The following is a 17362-nucleotide window of genomic DNA, read 5'->3' as shown; positions in this document are numbered from 1 at the left end:
CCGCCATTTTATTATCCTCGCATTGCATTATTAGCATTAGCCCAGCGCAGAAACACAGAGAGACTCATGTATGGCAACACAAAATAAAACATGGGAGCAGTGGAGATGAGGAGGTGTCGGCGTTCTGGCGATTTACTCGGAAGGCTTCAGTAGAAGCTGCTGGGAGTCCCAGCAGCTTCTACTGAAGCCAGTCCCCAACTCCGGGGACTTCCAGCCGGGGACTTTGGGTGGCAGTATATGCCGTGAAGTCGTTTGCGGCCTGCCAGTAAACCCAAAGCAGAAGAAGAAGTGACGTCAGCGGCTTCATTTTTCTAATCCTTCCCCAGGAATTTATTCTGGTGTGAACGCGATCTGTACTTAGTTCATGAGAACTAAAGAGTTCTGATGAACTAAAGTGGGAAAAGTACTGCGGTGTGAACGCGCCAAAGGCAGATTGGCTGGAGATTTTTAAAGAATCTTCTCAATGGTTTTCCCACAATGCAATTTGATGACATTAAAAAGGTATAATTTAGGCTTTTTCTTTAACTACACTAGCTAGTGTGTCTGCCTAATAACTTTATACTAAAATACTGTTTGTAATGACTTGGATTTTAAAGGATGCTTTTGTGAAGTCTTTTCACCGAACAATAAAAGAGCAGCGGGAGCTCAAAAGGCTCTTATTCATTTCTCTCTCTCCTCCTAAACTGATTCTCTTGTTCTCTTCCGTCATCTTCTGTAATCCCCTTCTGTAATCGTTGTTACCTCAAGCGTCCTCTCTTTTCCATGCTCTTTTCATGGTAACCGTCCCCCCTCTAGTCCATTGTTAGGTAGGCTCCTGCAGAGATGGGGTCGTTACTAAAAAAAAGCAATATATTACTTTTTTTAAAAAAAAGTAATATATTACACTACTTCGTTACTCTCTACATAAAAATCTACCCTCGTGGGGGCGCGCTCATGTGAGGGCTCAGGCTTAAAATTGAGGAGATATCTGATTGGCTATAGATATAAAAAATTACAAGTACGAATCGGCTGACCGTCAGGGGAGTCTCAAAAAACCCACACACGAATGCACAGCGATGCGTGCACAGGAAGCGGTTTGTATTTGCAGGTCCAGAGGTTTTAAACGGAAAACAAATATGTGAGGATCAAAAATACATATGTAAAACTTTTTTCTGTATTTGGATTTTATTTACATGTATATGAAACGGAACACATTTGTGTGTGCATTGAAAAACACAAGTGTGGATCCTTTTGCGGATCATGAAATACAAGTGTGAATCCTTCTGTGTGCATGTGTATATTATGGGACTGTTCTGAGCCCATAGTGTGATTATGACTGATTTTATAAAAGTAGTGAAGTAACGCGTGTCGGGGCAATGTTAGTAACTGTAGTGTGATTACTGAATTATAAAAGTACCGCGTTACACTACTCCGTTACCGACAAAAGTAATATTATTACAGTTACTTTGTAACGCGTTACACCCAACTCTGCTCCTATGTAATACTTCTAATAAAGACGTAAATATATACTAGATCACCCTCAAGTAACATAGGGTATTAATCATATTGTAGTGCACTTGGAAATGTATTGTCTATAAGTGGCACACTGTTTAAAATGCATTGAACAACTCTGTGTTTGTTTATAGTTATACTAATGTCATTTTGGGTGGTGATGTGATAGCAGCAACTAGAGTTAAGGACAAACGCTGCTCCACCTCAGGCCTCTAAGATTACTAACCTCCTGCTTCTTTCCTCTTGTGTTTTCTCCAGGCGGATGCTAAGATGGTGTGTGACGTGGTCACTCGTATGGAGGATACAGAGCCTTACTCCGCCGAACTGCTCGGCGCCATGATGCGCCTGTGGTCCGACTCAGGCAACCAGGAGTGTTTCAGCCGCGCCCGCGAGTACCAGCTCAACGACTCAGCGCAGTAGTACGTATTCTACAGAGTTTAACATTATAATTTGTGTGGTTATTGAATCCTACAGGGATGAAGTTTAGGCTAATCTTGAATTTAGCATTGGCTGGTTCCTACAAGAAAAAGCCAACGGAATATCTACAATGGATTGTAGCTGAAAACAAGCTCTGTCTTAACCTGTTAAGACCGACAGACCCCGGTACCGGGGCCCTCCCGCAACATCTTGCAGGTAACAGTGTCTGAGGGCATGTTCGTTTAATAAACTATGAATGTTTTATATCAATGTAACAGGAAGAAACTCATCTAACTGATCATTTTAATTTTGTTTTTCTTAAAACCCCACAATGCTAACGCTGAGCCTCTGAATTAGCAACGAGCGAAAAATGCTAACAGATGACTGCACCAAAATTCACTCACAAAACCTTATTATTTATCTTTGCTGCACATCCAACCCATCGTTTCACATTGTGAGATGACACAGAATCGAGGGGTACCCTTCATTATCACTCAATTATACGAACTCGTGGAGATATTAACAAGAACAGACATCAAAACATGTGGCCCCGGTTTTGGTAGCTAAAAACGCTAACATGGCTCACCTGTGTTGTAGTCTGGTCAAAAGTGGTCTTCAATGACATTAAAACGATAAAAACACTGCTGAAGTTAATCCATAGGTTAATCCAATGTGTCTGTGTCCCTTTGAAATTATTTCTGATAATCCATAAGCAATAAACCTGCTTTTCCGTTTCTAGATGTCAGAGCTAGAAATATTTTCACTCTGATGCAAAACTGCTTGCGCGAAGGCCCCACCTTTTTGTTTTAGCATGTGTGTGAGCGGGGAGATTCCCCTTCGATTCTATTGGCTCTAACGGTCAAAAAGAGATGTCAATCACCAAAATCGACTAATGGGTTCCAGAGAAACTGTAAAACCCCCATTTCCACCCAAATCACCTCAGAGGTGGAGTTTTTTTGCTAAACCTCTCTAAAAAGGTCAAATGTCAATTGTTTTGCATCAATCTTGATACAGGGTACTTATTATATGTTGTACTTTGGATTCCCAAAGCTTTTAGTCTACCTTACAAGGGTAGTTTTCACTATAAGTAAAAACATTTTTTGGACAGACACTATAATTTACAGTTTTTTACTATGTTCAATCTGAATTTTCTTTAAAATAAAAAACATCTATATTGATTCTGACTTTTCTACATCCAACTCACAGGTTTATCATTACTTTGAGAAAAAAGATTATTAATTTAACCCTTTTAGAAGGGAAGATATGGTCATTTGTTCTGGGAATGTCATTTTCGAGCCTGAAACTTGAAAAACAGGCTCAGGGCTAAACAGGTTTTAACAAAGCATTTTTTAGATTTGACAAGCTTAAATGCAATTGCCAGGAGTTAAAATGTCGTTGTGTTTGACTTGATAATGTTGAATGTCCCAGAAAACCTCTGTTATCATTAAGCTACTTGTTAGCAACATCTTTGTTAAGTTGCGTACATTTTTTTTTAATAGTGTGTCTTATGTTATAGAACCAAATGTAAAATATCTTAATCGTGTTTAAAACATTTAAGAAGCATAGAAATCTCACCAAAAAAACCTCTGGGCCTTGAGACAGGGGAACTGAAACTGCAGAATTGCTTACTCATTTCCAGGTTTCAGGAGTCATTCCTGCCGCATCCAACTGATCACAAGTGATATCATCCAGCCAGAGTATGCTTGAGTATGAATGGGAGATGTTACAAAGTGACAAATTAAAGTATTTCATTTTTAGAAAAGCATACATTTTCCTTGCTGTTATCATCTTATTATCAATATGTAATTAGCATAATCAGATAAGAATACAGGCAAACTGAGTGTGCATATCCTTTTGTTGTCAGTGGGCATGTGTATGCGTGTGTGTTTCTAGTGAGTGATAGTACAGATTGGGGAACTGCGATGGTGTTTGTTTAACGCTCCAATAAGCACTATATCACTGACTCAGCACAGCAGCAAGAGAGTTTGTGTGTGTTCCACCTGTTCAGCTGAGACGTGTCAGGATCAATACATCAGTCATTACCGACCTCCCCCCGCCTAATTCAATACACCCACCAACCATAAAAGATGAAAACGAAACACATGCTCCCTAACACATGCACTCACACACTCAACTATTTATTTATAATCTCCTAGATACGATCATACACTGGCTATTACGACACATAGTCAATCACCATTACAAGTACACGGCCTGATTTATGCTGAGTGCCTGAGTGTGGGTGGAGAGCGAGAGAGAGACAGCTGGAGAAAAACAGTGAAGGAGAGAGCGAAGAAGGTGGGGGGGTGGGGAGGACATTTTACTCAAGTGCCATGTTTGTGCGTGTAGCCCTTGTGTAATTGTCCGCCATACATCTAATGAAATTACACAGTGACAAAGATACATTGAAGGAGAGTGACAGATAGAGTTGTATATCTTTGTTGCTGTGTGCGGCACATACACTACACATACTGTAAATCACTCTTATAGGCAACTGTGGATGTAGTGAATGTAGCTTGTGTGTTAGTTTATTTAGTGACCACTTAATATGAATTCATATTCATCCAGGAAAATCATTCCTGCGTTTGAATTTCTACTTTAGTACTGGTTTCAGTTCACTGGCAGTGTTTTTATTTATCAAGAAGCATTTAGAGGCAGCAGACAGTTAAAAAAAAAACTCAAGCAAGAAAAGAGCCATCAAATGCACTACTTGGATGGAAATCTACCAGTGAAAACTAAGTGTCTAGAAGCAAATCTAGTGCAGACACAGATGTTACTTAAGAGCTGCAGGGAAGTTGAGATAAGGTGCAAAGAGAAAGGGCAGGAAGGATATAGAGGGATACGTTCAGATAAATTAAGCCGGGGGAGTCCAAGCCAAGGCTTAAGCAAGGATAAAACGGATCAGAATAATTAAAGAATGCAGACTGAGAGACAATAGAGACCAAAAGGTCAGGAAAAAGAGTATTCCATTGAGTCAAAAGTGATGATAAAGCAAGACAGAATGGACAGAAGAAAATACAGAGTTGCAACACTTAGTCATTTCTCATAATAGCAGACAACCTGGAAGTGCAAACATATTCCTGTCAACAATTACATTTGGTCAATTAATTCAAACAATTGTGTGAATGAAAGCCTCTGTGTGTGCTAAATGTCACATTAAAGATGAATGCACACTTCCTGTTATGTTGGAACTTGTGGTGCAGAACAGGAGAAGCAGCCAATGAACAGATAGGACTGGTATCACGTGATCATACCATGAGTTATTTGGATTTCTGCTTAAGAAACCTCTCGTTTTTCGTCGTCAGGTGTAACAGTTAGTTCAAAGATGAGGTATTTAGTGAGGGTTTTAGGGGGGGAAGAGTGTAAACACACATGCACTGTGTGTTAGTATTAAAATGAAAGCAGAAATCTCTTTTATGACAGGAGCATGTACTGCCAGCAGCCATCTCTCTCTCATCAATGCCCTGCATGTCGTGACCTATTTATCGCAAAACACATCCACTGTTTATGATTTACGTCTGCTGCCTTTTTTGACAATGTTGCCACTTGAAATGGACAGTTGGTTTATAACAGTGAGAGACCGCACTATGAAACAGATGGAGTGCACCAAGCCCACTAAAAGCAAAGCAGTCTTAGTATCCTTGTTTAGATCTAATTGAAGGTAAATGTCACACAAAAGGGCATCATTCTTCTTTCTTTAATACGGATATTGATTCTGCGTCTAGCTTTGCATTTGATATGACCGTCATTGAACTTCTTATTGGATAATAATGTAAAGCTACTTATGCCGTTTTGATTTTAATAAGTAAACATATTGCATCCTGCTGGGTGCTGCTATTTGTCGATTTCTGGCTTTAGAAAGTTATATATATCTTCTGTTGACACCATAGGTAACCCATTGTTTATATGTTGTTCCACAAAAGGCTTAAATTCAAAATAAAAGTTGCAATCTGCTCAGTGTTAAAGAGGCTCTATTATGCTTTTTGGGGTTTTCCCCATTCCTGTAGTTTGTTATATAGGTTTTAAATAAATAGCTAAAATCCCAAACTTCCCTCCAGATGGGTGCGCCAGGCCTCAGATGATTTGAGACCAAATATCATATTTAGACTTTTGTTTTTTTTATATAATTTTTTTTTTTTTACATAGAATTGTAACACAATGCATGATTGTCGCTAAAAGCCTTGTCTCTACATTACAATCAAATATAAAAAATAATTGATTAATTAATTTTAATACAAATTCAAGTTAGTAGCTATTAAAGGCATAAAAAGACAGAAATGTATAACTTTTTCTTTAATAGAAATGTTTCTTCTGCCCGTAAAGTGTCCAAATCAGGCTTTTCTGGATAAACGCATTTTTAAAACATAGTCATTGTTCATGCCGTTTTCAGTTGGATTATTTGTCACAGTTGCTCCGATCAGATCGGTCTCCTCCATTTTGTAGATTATTTACGACTTTTGAATCCACAAACACATCGGCAACATCCGGCTTACTTTGAGCATGTGTTTTAAACAGTTTAATCCCTTTGTGAATTGTTTCCACTTGCGCCGTCCTTTAATTTTTTCATACAGCGGGAATCCAAATGAATTAATCCTGAGTCCAATAACCATCAAAGTCACTCCAATAGTGCTCCTTAATTACGCTTTCATCCTCCTTTAAAAAAATACTTCACATTCATCCAGTTTGTGACAGTAGTTGTAGCATTTTTGAGACTTTTAAACTCTAATTACCACTGTTGCCCCCCCTTGTGTGTGTGTGTGTTCCAACAGGAGTCATTTGCGGGGGCTCTTGGGAAAAAAGGTTGTGAACCCCTGCTCCAGCGGGCCTGAAGCTCCTTGATTGTAGTCCTTTGTATACCTCCCTTACATCACTATTTAACACTTGCGCTTCTATTGGCTAGCGCTCCAACACATTGTACGACTAAAGGCCCTGACACCCCAAGCCGATTTCGGCCGTCGATAGATGTCGGCCTCGAAAGCGCTGGAGACGCTGTAGTACATATGCCAGGCCTGTAAGTGGCGCTGTACTTTCGCCACAAAATACACCAAAAGCAGCGAAGAAGACCCCGAGCATGATTGCCATGGTTGCCCTTCTGTTTATGCCCCGCGATTTAGCAACATGTAGTTCAACTGTTCATGTAGTTCTCCATGTCCACTTGTTGTTGATGGTTGTGGTAGAGGAGCTGTACATTTTGCACTAACATCTATAGCATGTAGCAGTAGCCAGTAGCTACTGACCATGCTACAGCAGTGAGCAGCAGAGGTGGGGAGAGGTGGGGGTATGGCTTCATCGTTATCAGGAAATGATCGAATAGGGCGTACACACGGAGCCGTTTGGCCCCCCAGTGCATTCCATTTGCAGATCTACCCACCTTGGGACCCGTTATCGTTTGCGGGGTCCGTTTCCGTTACGGCCTCGTGTGAACGAACGGGCTATACGAAAGAGACGCACCGAAGTTCTCTCAGAGCCGTGGCTCAATGACTGTACTCATGCTCTCAGACGCACCTGCAGGCGTGCAGAGAGACAATGGAAAAAGGATAAACTCCATGTCTCCCTAGAAATCCTTCGTGCTTGCCTTTCCGACTACCAGACGGCAGTCAAAGCAGCCAAAACAAAGCACATTTCTCTGTTAATCTCCAAAAACAGCCATAAACCTCAGGTTATTTTTAATGTCCTCAACTCTATCATTAATCCCTGTGATGTTTCTTCAATTGTGCCATCAACTACTCTCTGTGATACGTTTCTTACATTTCTTATCGAAAAAGTATCTGCACTTAGGCTAGCCCACACTAATGCTACCCCAGATCCTGCTCCTTTTCTGTGCCCTGCTGTCCTCGACCACTTTGAGCCTGTATCCCTCTCTTCTCTCTCGGATGTTGTCAAGCACCTGCGGCCGACAAATTGCACCTCAGACAGCATTCCCTCTCGCCTTCTCAGAGATGTTTTCGAATCAGTTGGAGCAAGTATTTTATTACTAATAAACACCTCTCTTAGCTCAGGATGTGCCCCAGCTGCCTTCGAGCATGCCGTGGTCCAGCCACTACTTAAAAAGAAAAATCTCGACCCCTCCATTCTCGCAAATTGTAGGCCCATCTCCCAGCTACCTTTTTTATTTAAAGCCCTGGAGCGAGTAGTCTATGTCCAGCTACAGTCGTTCTTAACCACGCATGCCATCCACGAAAAGTTTCAGTCTGGCTTCAAACCTATGCACAGCACTGAAACAGCCCTTTTAAGAGTTTTTAATGATCTGCTCCTAGCCGCCGACTCAGGTAGCCCAGCTGTCCTGGTGCTGTTAGACCTGACAGCTGCCTTTGACACTGTGGACCATAGCATCCTGTTTTCACGGCTTGAACAGTCCGCAGGCATCACAGGCTCTGCCCTTGCATGGTTGAGGTCCTACCTGACAGACCGTAACTTCTCAGTGCAGCTAGGTGCCTTCTCCTCTGCTAAAGCCCCTCTTACCTGTGGGGTTCCCCAAGGCTCTATCCTGGGCCCCATCCTCTTTTTACTGTACATACTGCCCCTAGGTTCAATTCTCACTAAACACAATATTCCCTTCCACTGCTACGCCGACGATGTACAGATCTATCTGCCTCTCAAAGCAAATGTCAAACACTCACTACAGCAGTTGATGGACTGCTTGATAGAGATAAAATCCTGGCTGAGCAAAAACGTCCTTAACCTCAACGAGAGATAGACTGAGGTCATCTTTTTTGAACCCCGACCTCCAGTTGATATTCTGGGCTCTCTCAATGAAAACATCCTCCCCTCTGTCATGAACCTTGGAGTGACCTTCTCTAGCACTTTTAAATTCAACAAGCAGGTCAGCACCGTAGTCAAATCCTGCTTTTTTAAAATAAGACTATTGGCCAAAACCAAGTCGTTTTTATCTTTTGAAGACCTAGAAAGGGTTATTAATGCCTTTGAGACTGGACTATTGCAACGCTCTGTATGTGGGTATGGACCAAGCCTCAATTACACTCCTGCAGCTAGTCCAAAACGCAGCTGCACGTCTTCTGACTGGCCACAAAAAGTGTGTGTGTGTGGTGTGTGTGTGTGTGTGTGTGTGTGTGTGGTGTGTGTGTGTGTGTGTGTGTGTGTGTGTGTGTGTGTGTGTGTGTGTGTGTGTGTGTGTGTGTGTGTGTGTGTTGTGTGTGTGTGGTGTGTGTGTGTGTTGTGTGTTGTGTGTGTGTTGTGTGTGTGTGTGTGTGTGTGTGTGTGTGTGTGTGTGTGTGTGTGTGTGTGTGTGTGTGTGTGTGTGTGTGTGTTGTGTGTGTGTGTGTGTGTGTGTGTGTTGTGTGTGTTGTGTGTGTGTGTGTGTGTGTGTGTGTGTGTGTGTGTGTGTGTGTGTTACCACACACACCATACTCTCCAGTTAATACTTGCATCACTGGCAAATTAGAGGAGCACACACTGGGGTCCCGTGTTAATCAATGTGGCGCTCCATGAAGAGTTATATCAGGATGAGGGAAGAGTCTAATGCAGCAGTGGTCTACATACTGTACGCCATCTAAAACTACATAAGCACACAAAAGTCATTATCCTGCCCAGGCTTGTTTAATTGTAATTGACATGACTGTGGGTGTAGGACCTCCAGGGGATAGCAGCTCTATATGTGGAATATTGTTTGCATTAGTGATAATGTAAGTGCATATCCAAAACATTATTCCAAAAGGTGACTGCTTCTGTTCAAATAGGTGTCAACCTCCAGCGGAAGTAAAGGTCATCAAAGTAACATGTAAAATAATGGCAACCCTAAGTGGCCTTTCTTACTTTAAAGTCTAATGTTTAAGTGCAGCCTGATAGTTTTCCAACATAAAGCCAAGAGTGAATGACGTATGGCATACATCTTGAGATCTAAAAATACATACAAATATTGATTCTGCTTCAGTTCTTCTTGCTCTTATTCTTCTTCTAAATATTGTTAGCCACAGCAGTAGAAGCGTTGTTATCCATCTTTGTATTTTATTAGATTATATTATTTTGCTTAAAAACAGCACCAAATCATCATGTTTTATTGACAGTTACATCATTATTAAAGCAGAGCCAGTCAGCTGATGCTTTAGTTTAGTCTACAGCTGTGTATAGGACATGCTGCATGTTGTTATACATTTTCCATTTAAAAAATAAACCCATGTCTAGCCGATTGCTTTGCCTTATTGTGGCCTGGTAAGAAAATACACACACAAAAAAACACTGCTTTCACCCTCTTATTTTCTCTTTGTCTCCTCCCTTATAGCTTTCCTATCTACTTTCACTCCTCACCCCCACTCTAACACATAATCCTTGCTCTCTAATCAATAGTTCTTATCATTGAAGCTGTGTGAGTGTGCGCTGTACTTGTGTGTGCCAACCACTTCTTGTTACCGTCAGCCCAACATCTCCCTCCCTCTCTAGACTTCATCTTCTTCTACCATTCTTTTCAAAAGTAACACAGCATTCATTTCAAAGGCCTGATACACTCGCAATAATCTTTCGACAAAAACATCCACTACACTCGTTTATAATTTAAGTTCTGTACCAAACAAGGATTTTTCATTAAGTCTGTAGGATACCGTTTGTTGCACCACGATACTTTCAATAGTCCATATTGCAATTGTGATAACATTAGGACAGTGCAGCCCTACCAATAATGTCTGATTGGTTGGGAACATATTGCTCAGTTAATGCCGAACTCTACACTTGTTTTCAGGATTGCACTTGACTCTCAGAAGGGAATATTTAAGGAATAATAACCTCTGAGTTGGGAACCACACAGCAAAGAACAAAACAAACCATGCTGTAAAAGTGAATAAGAAATACTGTCACAGCTCTTTCTTCACTCACTCCCTTATTCTTTACTTGACAGTAGAGTATCATCCCTCAGCCGGGGAGCTGCCCTGCATAGGCTGTGAGATGAATCTCTGATCTGGGCCATTAATTTGATTTATACTTCTACATAAAAAAATCAAAGTCCACTTCCATGGATATTCTATCACATAACTGAATAGATTTCAGAAAACCATTTCCCTTTCTCACTTCTTACCCAGTGGCTACTCAACATGGTAGATTTTCTTCCATCTGCTGACTAGGGCTAATAGTGTTTATTATTATTAAGGTGTAGCAACCATGGAGACGAGAATGTAGGGATATTTACATTGGCAGTATAGAATATGTATACAACTGTTGTGACAGTATTGATCTGTAGCTGACCTGTGCCCCTTCATAGAGGGAATGTATAAAGGAAATGCAATTATCCCTGCTGCAGTGTGTAGTCACTGTTACTCTCGTTAGTTTTGACAGCAATCCAATTGACGGTTCTCACATTCTGTTTGTTTTGTATTGTTTGAAAGGGCCCTATTATGCCTTTAGGGGTTTTCCTTTTCTTGTAGTGTCTTATAAAGGTTGTGAATAGTCTGCAAGGGATACAATCTCAAAGGCTACAATCCCAGAGAGAGTTTCACTCCCACACACTCCCACCCTGCCTGAGACATAATATAATAACATCACTATGTAACGAGCTTCTATTGGCTAGTGCTCCAACACAGTTTACGTGATAGGCTAAGGGGCGGGACCTCTCTAAGGGGTTGATCACAACAGAGCCGGCCAGCTAACCAATCAGAGAGGACTATGGTTTCAGGCAGAGGGTGAAAAGAGGTGCTGCAGCACAGGCAGTATGAGAAAAATAAAGAGCTTTTTGAACATTGAAGCATGTAAACATGTCACAGTAGAGGCACCAACCATTTGAGCAACAACATTTTACTGTAAAACAAGGTGGATCACAAACAAATGCATCCATTTTAGGTGCAAACACTTCTACTCTTGTCAGTGTTATTAGCAAATTGCCCTTAATTGCTGAGGATTGAAGGAAGTGCAGTTTTGAATGCAAGCTCTGGAGATTTACGGGACATACTCATTAGTAGTGCGTTATGTTCAAACTGTGCAGTGTATTTGGAAGGTGCCGTTATTAACCGTTACAACAAATGACATGCTAGAAACACTTCTCTCTTGGTCGCTTGCTACAATGGTACTATTGCATGCAGATAGAGCGACAAGGGACATATTTAATATTCATTTTTCTCAACAACCGCTCATCTGATTGAGAAGACCCACGGAAGTGTTGTGTCAAGTGTGAAGTTGTTTGAGTGGATGAGTGGTTCTCGAATAATTGTTAGCAGGCTTGCAAGCAGCAACTACAGAAGAGCAAGCCAACAAGTTTTTTTAAAATGGATGTCTTGTAATATTATAAGACAAAAAACCTATCTTGTTTGGCATTGGTTGGGGTTTCTGGAGTGTCAACTTTCCAAAATCAAATTAACAGCTGTTAGTTAATGATGTACTTCAAGAAAAGGCTAAAATGACACAGTCCTCCAAACTCTTTAATTGCTGAATATCTCTCTCACTGGAGCCTCATTTTCACCCCTTCCGCATTTGGAGCAATCCAAAGTTTGACAGGCCTATCGCGTCTGGTTACGGCCTGTCCACACGGTGGCGTGCGTTGAAGCCTCAACGCTTCTGCCCATTCACTTTGAATGGGGTGACGTCACGCTTTACCAAACTGCATTGTGGGAGCGTTGCTTCGCATTGCTTCGCGTTGCTTCGCGTTGCTTCGCGTTGCTTCGCGTTGCTCGCTTCAAAAGTTGAGCAATGTTCAACTTTTGAAGCTTCGGCGGAAGCGTCAGCCAATCAAATCATATGCCAGTACAAGTTCTAGCCAATCAAACCGTGTGCTCCGGGGCGGGAGATTAGTGTGATTGGTTGTTTTTTTTTTTTGTTTTTTTTTTTTTATATAAATGTATTTATTGTACAGGCTACAGACACAAAACATGGACATTGCAATGACAAAATGAGACATTCCTATCTCAGACAACAACAAAAAAAAAACAGAAAAAATAAATAAGTTAGTCACTTCAACATTTCATAAACAAACCAAAAATAGGTTGACAGTCCAATATCATCAAAAAACATTTATTATTCCTTTTTATCCCACTCTTCGCTAGAGCTAATTGTTTCCCATTTCATGGTGTGTTGAGCCACCTTTTGATTCTTTGTGGCAATCATCCTTTCCAAAATAAATTGTGTTTTTAATCTACTTTTCTCACACCTTAAATTCAGATTTTTTCTTGATTGAGCTTTAAAAATAAGTATTTTTGCCAGAAGAATAATTGTATTCATCAACTGTGTATTGTCCTCAACCAAAAGCCCAAACAAAAGACCAAAGGGAGTAAATGCAAAATCAATATTAAGTGTCGTAAGCCAATTTTGAATCTCAGTCCACAGTCTTGCAACGTATGGACAATAAAAAAAAAAAATGCATCTGGTCTTCCTCTTCCTCCTCACAGAATCTACAAAGTGGTGACGGTTCGATATTAAAAGTGTCAAGTTGTTTTTTTGTAGCGATAATCTTGTAAAAGATCTTCAGTTGGAAGATTCTTGAATAGGAATCAATTGTTGTTGTGTATATGGTTCTAAAAAATTGTTTCCAGGGTATCAGAATATTAAATTCCTCTTCCCAGAAAGAACAGACCGCATGAGGAAAAGCAGTAAGGCCCTTGCCCTGGAAACAGTGATTATAAATTATTTTATTTATTTTCAATTTTTGATAGCCATTTCTGACTTCTTGTGTGAGGTGTACTGTTGTCGGTTTCCATCTTTTTTAAATTTACGTTTCCAGTTAGTTGGAATAGCTGAAAGCAGCTGGTTAAAGTGAAGGAAATCACATATCTGATTATGAAATTAAATTACCTGTGCTATCTAGTAAATAATTTATGAAAATAATTCCTTTTCTCAGGAGACTTTCCCATAATAGTGGTTTTCCATCTATTAAAACTTCTGAGTTCAACCATATTAATTGATTTTGGATTTATTCTGGTGTATCTGGGGGGTAATACTGGAAACTCAACCAAGCCTTCAATGCATCTTTAACAAATGGTGAAATGTCTACTAATATTTCTTTGAATAACCATTCAAAGTGGTGAGATATTAATTGGAAAAAGGGAAACAGTTTACAGTCAAAACATAAGTGCCCTGAAAATAAGTTCTGACTTGTTCTCCAAAGACTATTATGATACATTTTATTAATCCAAGATGCTTTTAAGGATTAATTCATTGCTGCCAAAACATTTTAATTTAGTCCACCATTTTCAAGTGTATTATATATGTATTGCCTTTTTATCTTGTCAGGCTTATTATTCCAGATGAACTTAAACATTCGTTGTTCAAAGCTTTTTAAAAAAGACGCCTCTGGGGAGGGAAGTGAAATTAAGAGATAAACAAACTGTGGAATCACACGAGCATTAATTAATGTAATCTTTCCCTGTAATGAGAGAGCTTTGCCTTTCCAAGGTTGAATTATTTTCTCAGTTTTCTGAATTTTTCGCTCAACATTTACCTTAACTAGATCTTTAAGATTTTCTGGAATATGAATTCCCAGAAAATCCACTGAACCATTACAGCTGAGCATTGTAGCTCGAAAACTGTGCCTCTTAATGTTCCTATTCTCATAATACAGCATTTATCAAAGTTAGGCCTTAGCCCAGCTAATTTTGAAAAGTTATTTAAATCAACTATTAGGGCATCTAATGAAGTTTTTTCAGGCTGTAGAAAGAAAGTTGCATCATCTGCATATAATGTTACTTTTGTTTCAATACCATTTGATCTTAAGCCTGTTATACATGAATTGTTTCTAATTCTGATAGCAAGAATTTCAATGCATAATAGAAACAGATATGGATAGAGACAGTGGACACCCTTGACGTACGCCTCTGGACAGGCTGAAGCTTTTTGATAAATATCTATTCTTAACTATTTTACTGGTAGGTTGGTTATATAAAACCTTCACCCACTGTATAATGGTTTCCCCAAAATTAAAGAATTGGAGGGATTTTTGAATGAAATCCCATTTTACTGTATCAAAAGCTTTTTCAAAGTCAGCAATAAATAAAAGTCCTGGTTTTCCATCCTCTTCATGATTATCTATCATATCAAGCAGATGGCAAATATTATCTCCAATAAAACGCCCTTTTATAAAACCTGTTTGATCATGTTTTATTATATTCCCAATTACTATTTTGATTCTCCGTGCAATCACATTTGGACAGAATGTGGGTATCGCAACAAAGTCAGTGGTCAGTGGTCTCCAATGCTTCATATAAACAGGATTCTTGTAATGCCCCTCTGGTTCTTGCTTCAGTAACAATGTGATGAGGCCTTCTTTCTGTGTATCTGATCATATTCCTTGTTTAAAGGAGTAGTTAAAGGATGCCAATAGAGGTTTTTTAATTTCTGTGTAGAAGGTTTTATAAACTTCAACAGGTATACTGTCAATCCCTGGTGATTTACCAGGAGCGAAGGAATTAATAGCATCCAGTAACTCTTCTTCTAAAATGTTTCCTTCACAACTTAGTTGCTGATCTACTGACAGTATCTGATCATAAATCTTTTGAAAAAATAACTCGATATTGGATCCGACAGGAGACTCTGGAGCCAGAGCATATAAGGTTTCAAATAATCCACCTCTTCCGCTAATATTTCCTGTGGAGATGTAAGTAGAATACCATTTACCAGAGTATACTGGCTCATAATGGTTTTTTTGGCAACATTTCTTTGGTTGATTCTTAAAAAATGAGCCGTGCACTTTTCCCCTTTTTCCATCCATGTGGCACGGGATCTATAAATTATACCATTCACACGCTCAGAGTATAAATGTTCCAGTTCCAGTTGTTTATTTTTTATCAAATAAGTTGTTTCTATGCAGAACGATTGCTTTTCATCCAACGTTTTAGTCAATTAATTTACCTCCTCTATTAGACTCTTCTCCTTTATCAAATATTGTTTTTGTTTCCATGACTCCATCTTAACAGCGTGTCCTCTAAAAACACACTTAAAGGCTTCCCAGACGTTGTGAGGGTCCGATGAATTATTATTAATTTGAAAAAAATCTTTGATTAGTTCTTTAGTTTTTTCAATAAAATCTGTATCATTTAAAAGTGATAGGTTGAATTTCCAATACCCCCGCCCTCTGGGATATTCTGCTGTAATAATTTGCAGTGTTACGATGGCATGGTCAGATCTTAATCGGTCACCAATACTACATTTGAATACTTTGTGAACCAGGGAAAAGGTGATAAGAAAGTAGTCAATACGACTAGCTTGTTGTCCCCTGCGCCATGTATACCTGCTTGAATTTGGATTTTTTTTTTGTCTCCAAATATCCACTAAATCTAAGGATGCCTTGAGTTGTTGGATTTCATTTAAGGCCTGTGGGTGATTATTAAAATAATTTATTTCTGTGTCATACATCTCACCGACACGGCACTCCACCTGATCCACTCTGTCGCTCGTTTTTTTGTTTGATCTGTGCGTAGTTCTGTTGTCAGTTTTCATAATTTTCTTTATGTCCTTATCCGTCTCAGCTCGAAATTTGTTGAAATCCATTCTGAAGTCTTTGATCTCTTTCGATATTGCTTCCTTCATTTCGAGCATCAGATGTTTTATTTCTCCTACTTCTGCCATTGTGGGGACAGGTGACGCGAATTGTTTGTTCGTCCGTTTTCTGCTTGGTAAAGTTCTTTTTTCCGCAGTTACACCCGATCTCTAATTCATCCCCTATTAATGTTTAGTTGTGAGCGCAAAACAGATATTTAAACCACCAGATCCTTCTTCTTATCCTTCTTGTGGGGTTGAAGAGTTACCCAGGTTTTCACGCTGCCGCCATGTTTTTCAGGTGATGACCATCACCTGAAAATATATCCCCCTCCCATGTGATTGTTGTTCGAATTTCAGACAAGCTCACCGGCAAGCTTCAATGCACGCCGCGGTGTGGACGCTGCGTTAGGGTAACTAAACAAGAAGTGAATTTCTGCCAATTAACAATCATGTCTGTCTTTGTGTGTGTGTGCAGCTACTTAGACAGCCTAGATCGGATTGGTGCACCAGACTACCAGCCCACAGAGCAGGACATCCTGAGGACCCGAGTGAAGACCACAGGCATTGTCGAGACACACTTTACCTTCAAAAATCTCCACTTCAGGTCAGTTTTAACCCAGGGCATTTATTTTACTGTCATCGGTACTGACTTTACTTCCTCATCCAGGCTACAGTAGGAACTCCAGTGTGTAATTAATAAGAGGTGCCTATATTTATGTCTCTCATTTTAATGAGATCTGATTCAATTAGAGCACAGAGCTGTGGGAATGGTGACCGAGTGGAGGGGTGTGTTGTGATGATGGGGGTAGAAAAAAAGAGAGAAAAGAATGGCGAGGCTTTTTCTAACCTCTAATTTAACTACCATATTTCTGCCCCTCTCATGCTCCTGTGCATACACACACACACACACACAGAAAAGTATCGACAGACTTACAAAGGGGAGAAGGTTAATAAACTGTAGACACCAATTATGTTTCAGGATGGATGTAACATCTGACTTCCACTGTTTCTGTCCCAGCCTTTATCATACACGCTGTGTGTTCAAGTT

The 17362-nt window shown here is 39.9% G+C and overlaps 1 protein-coding gene across 2 annotated transcripts in view; it reads left to right on the top strand.

The window, feature by feature from the left end:
- The window catches only part of LOC117542811 (guanine nucleotide-binding protein G(o) subunit alpha), a 130859-nt gene that overhangs the window by 88084 nt on the left and 25413 nt on the right, over window positions 1-17362 (top strand). For both annotated transcript variants that reach the window (XM_034210659.1, XM_034210660.1), the window contains exons 4-5: window positions 1750-1910; window positions 16790-16918. In XM_034210659.1, the coding sequence (XP_034066550.1) occupies window positions 1750-1910; window positions 16790-16918 (290 nt within the window). The remainder of the gene's footprint in view (window positions 1-1749; window positions 1911-16789; window positions 16919-17362) is intronic.

Source organism: Gymnodraco acuticeps, unplaced genomic scaffold (assembly GCF_902827175.1).
Source record: "Gymnodraco acuticeps unplaced genomic scaffold, fGymAcu1.1, whole genome shotgun sequence".
Taxonomy (NCBI): Eukaryota; Metazoa; Chordata; class Actinopteri; order Perciformes; family Bathydraconidae; genus Gymnodraco; species Gymnodraco acuticeps.
Note: the sequence above shows the minus strand (reverse complement) of the source record. Positions and strands in the feature narration are given on the sequence as shown.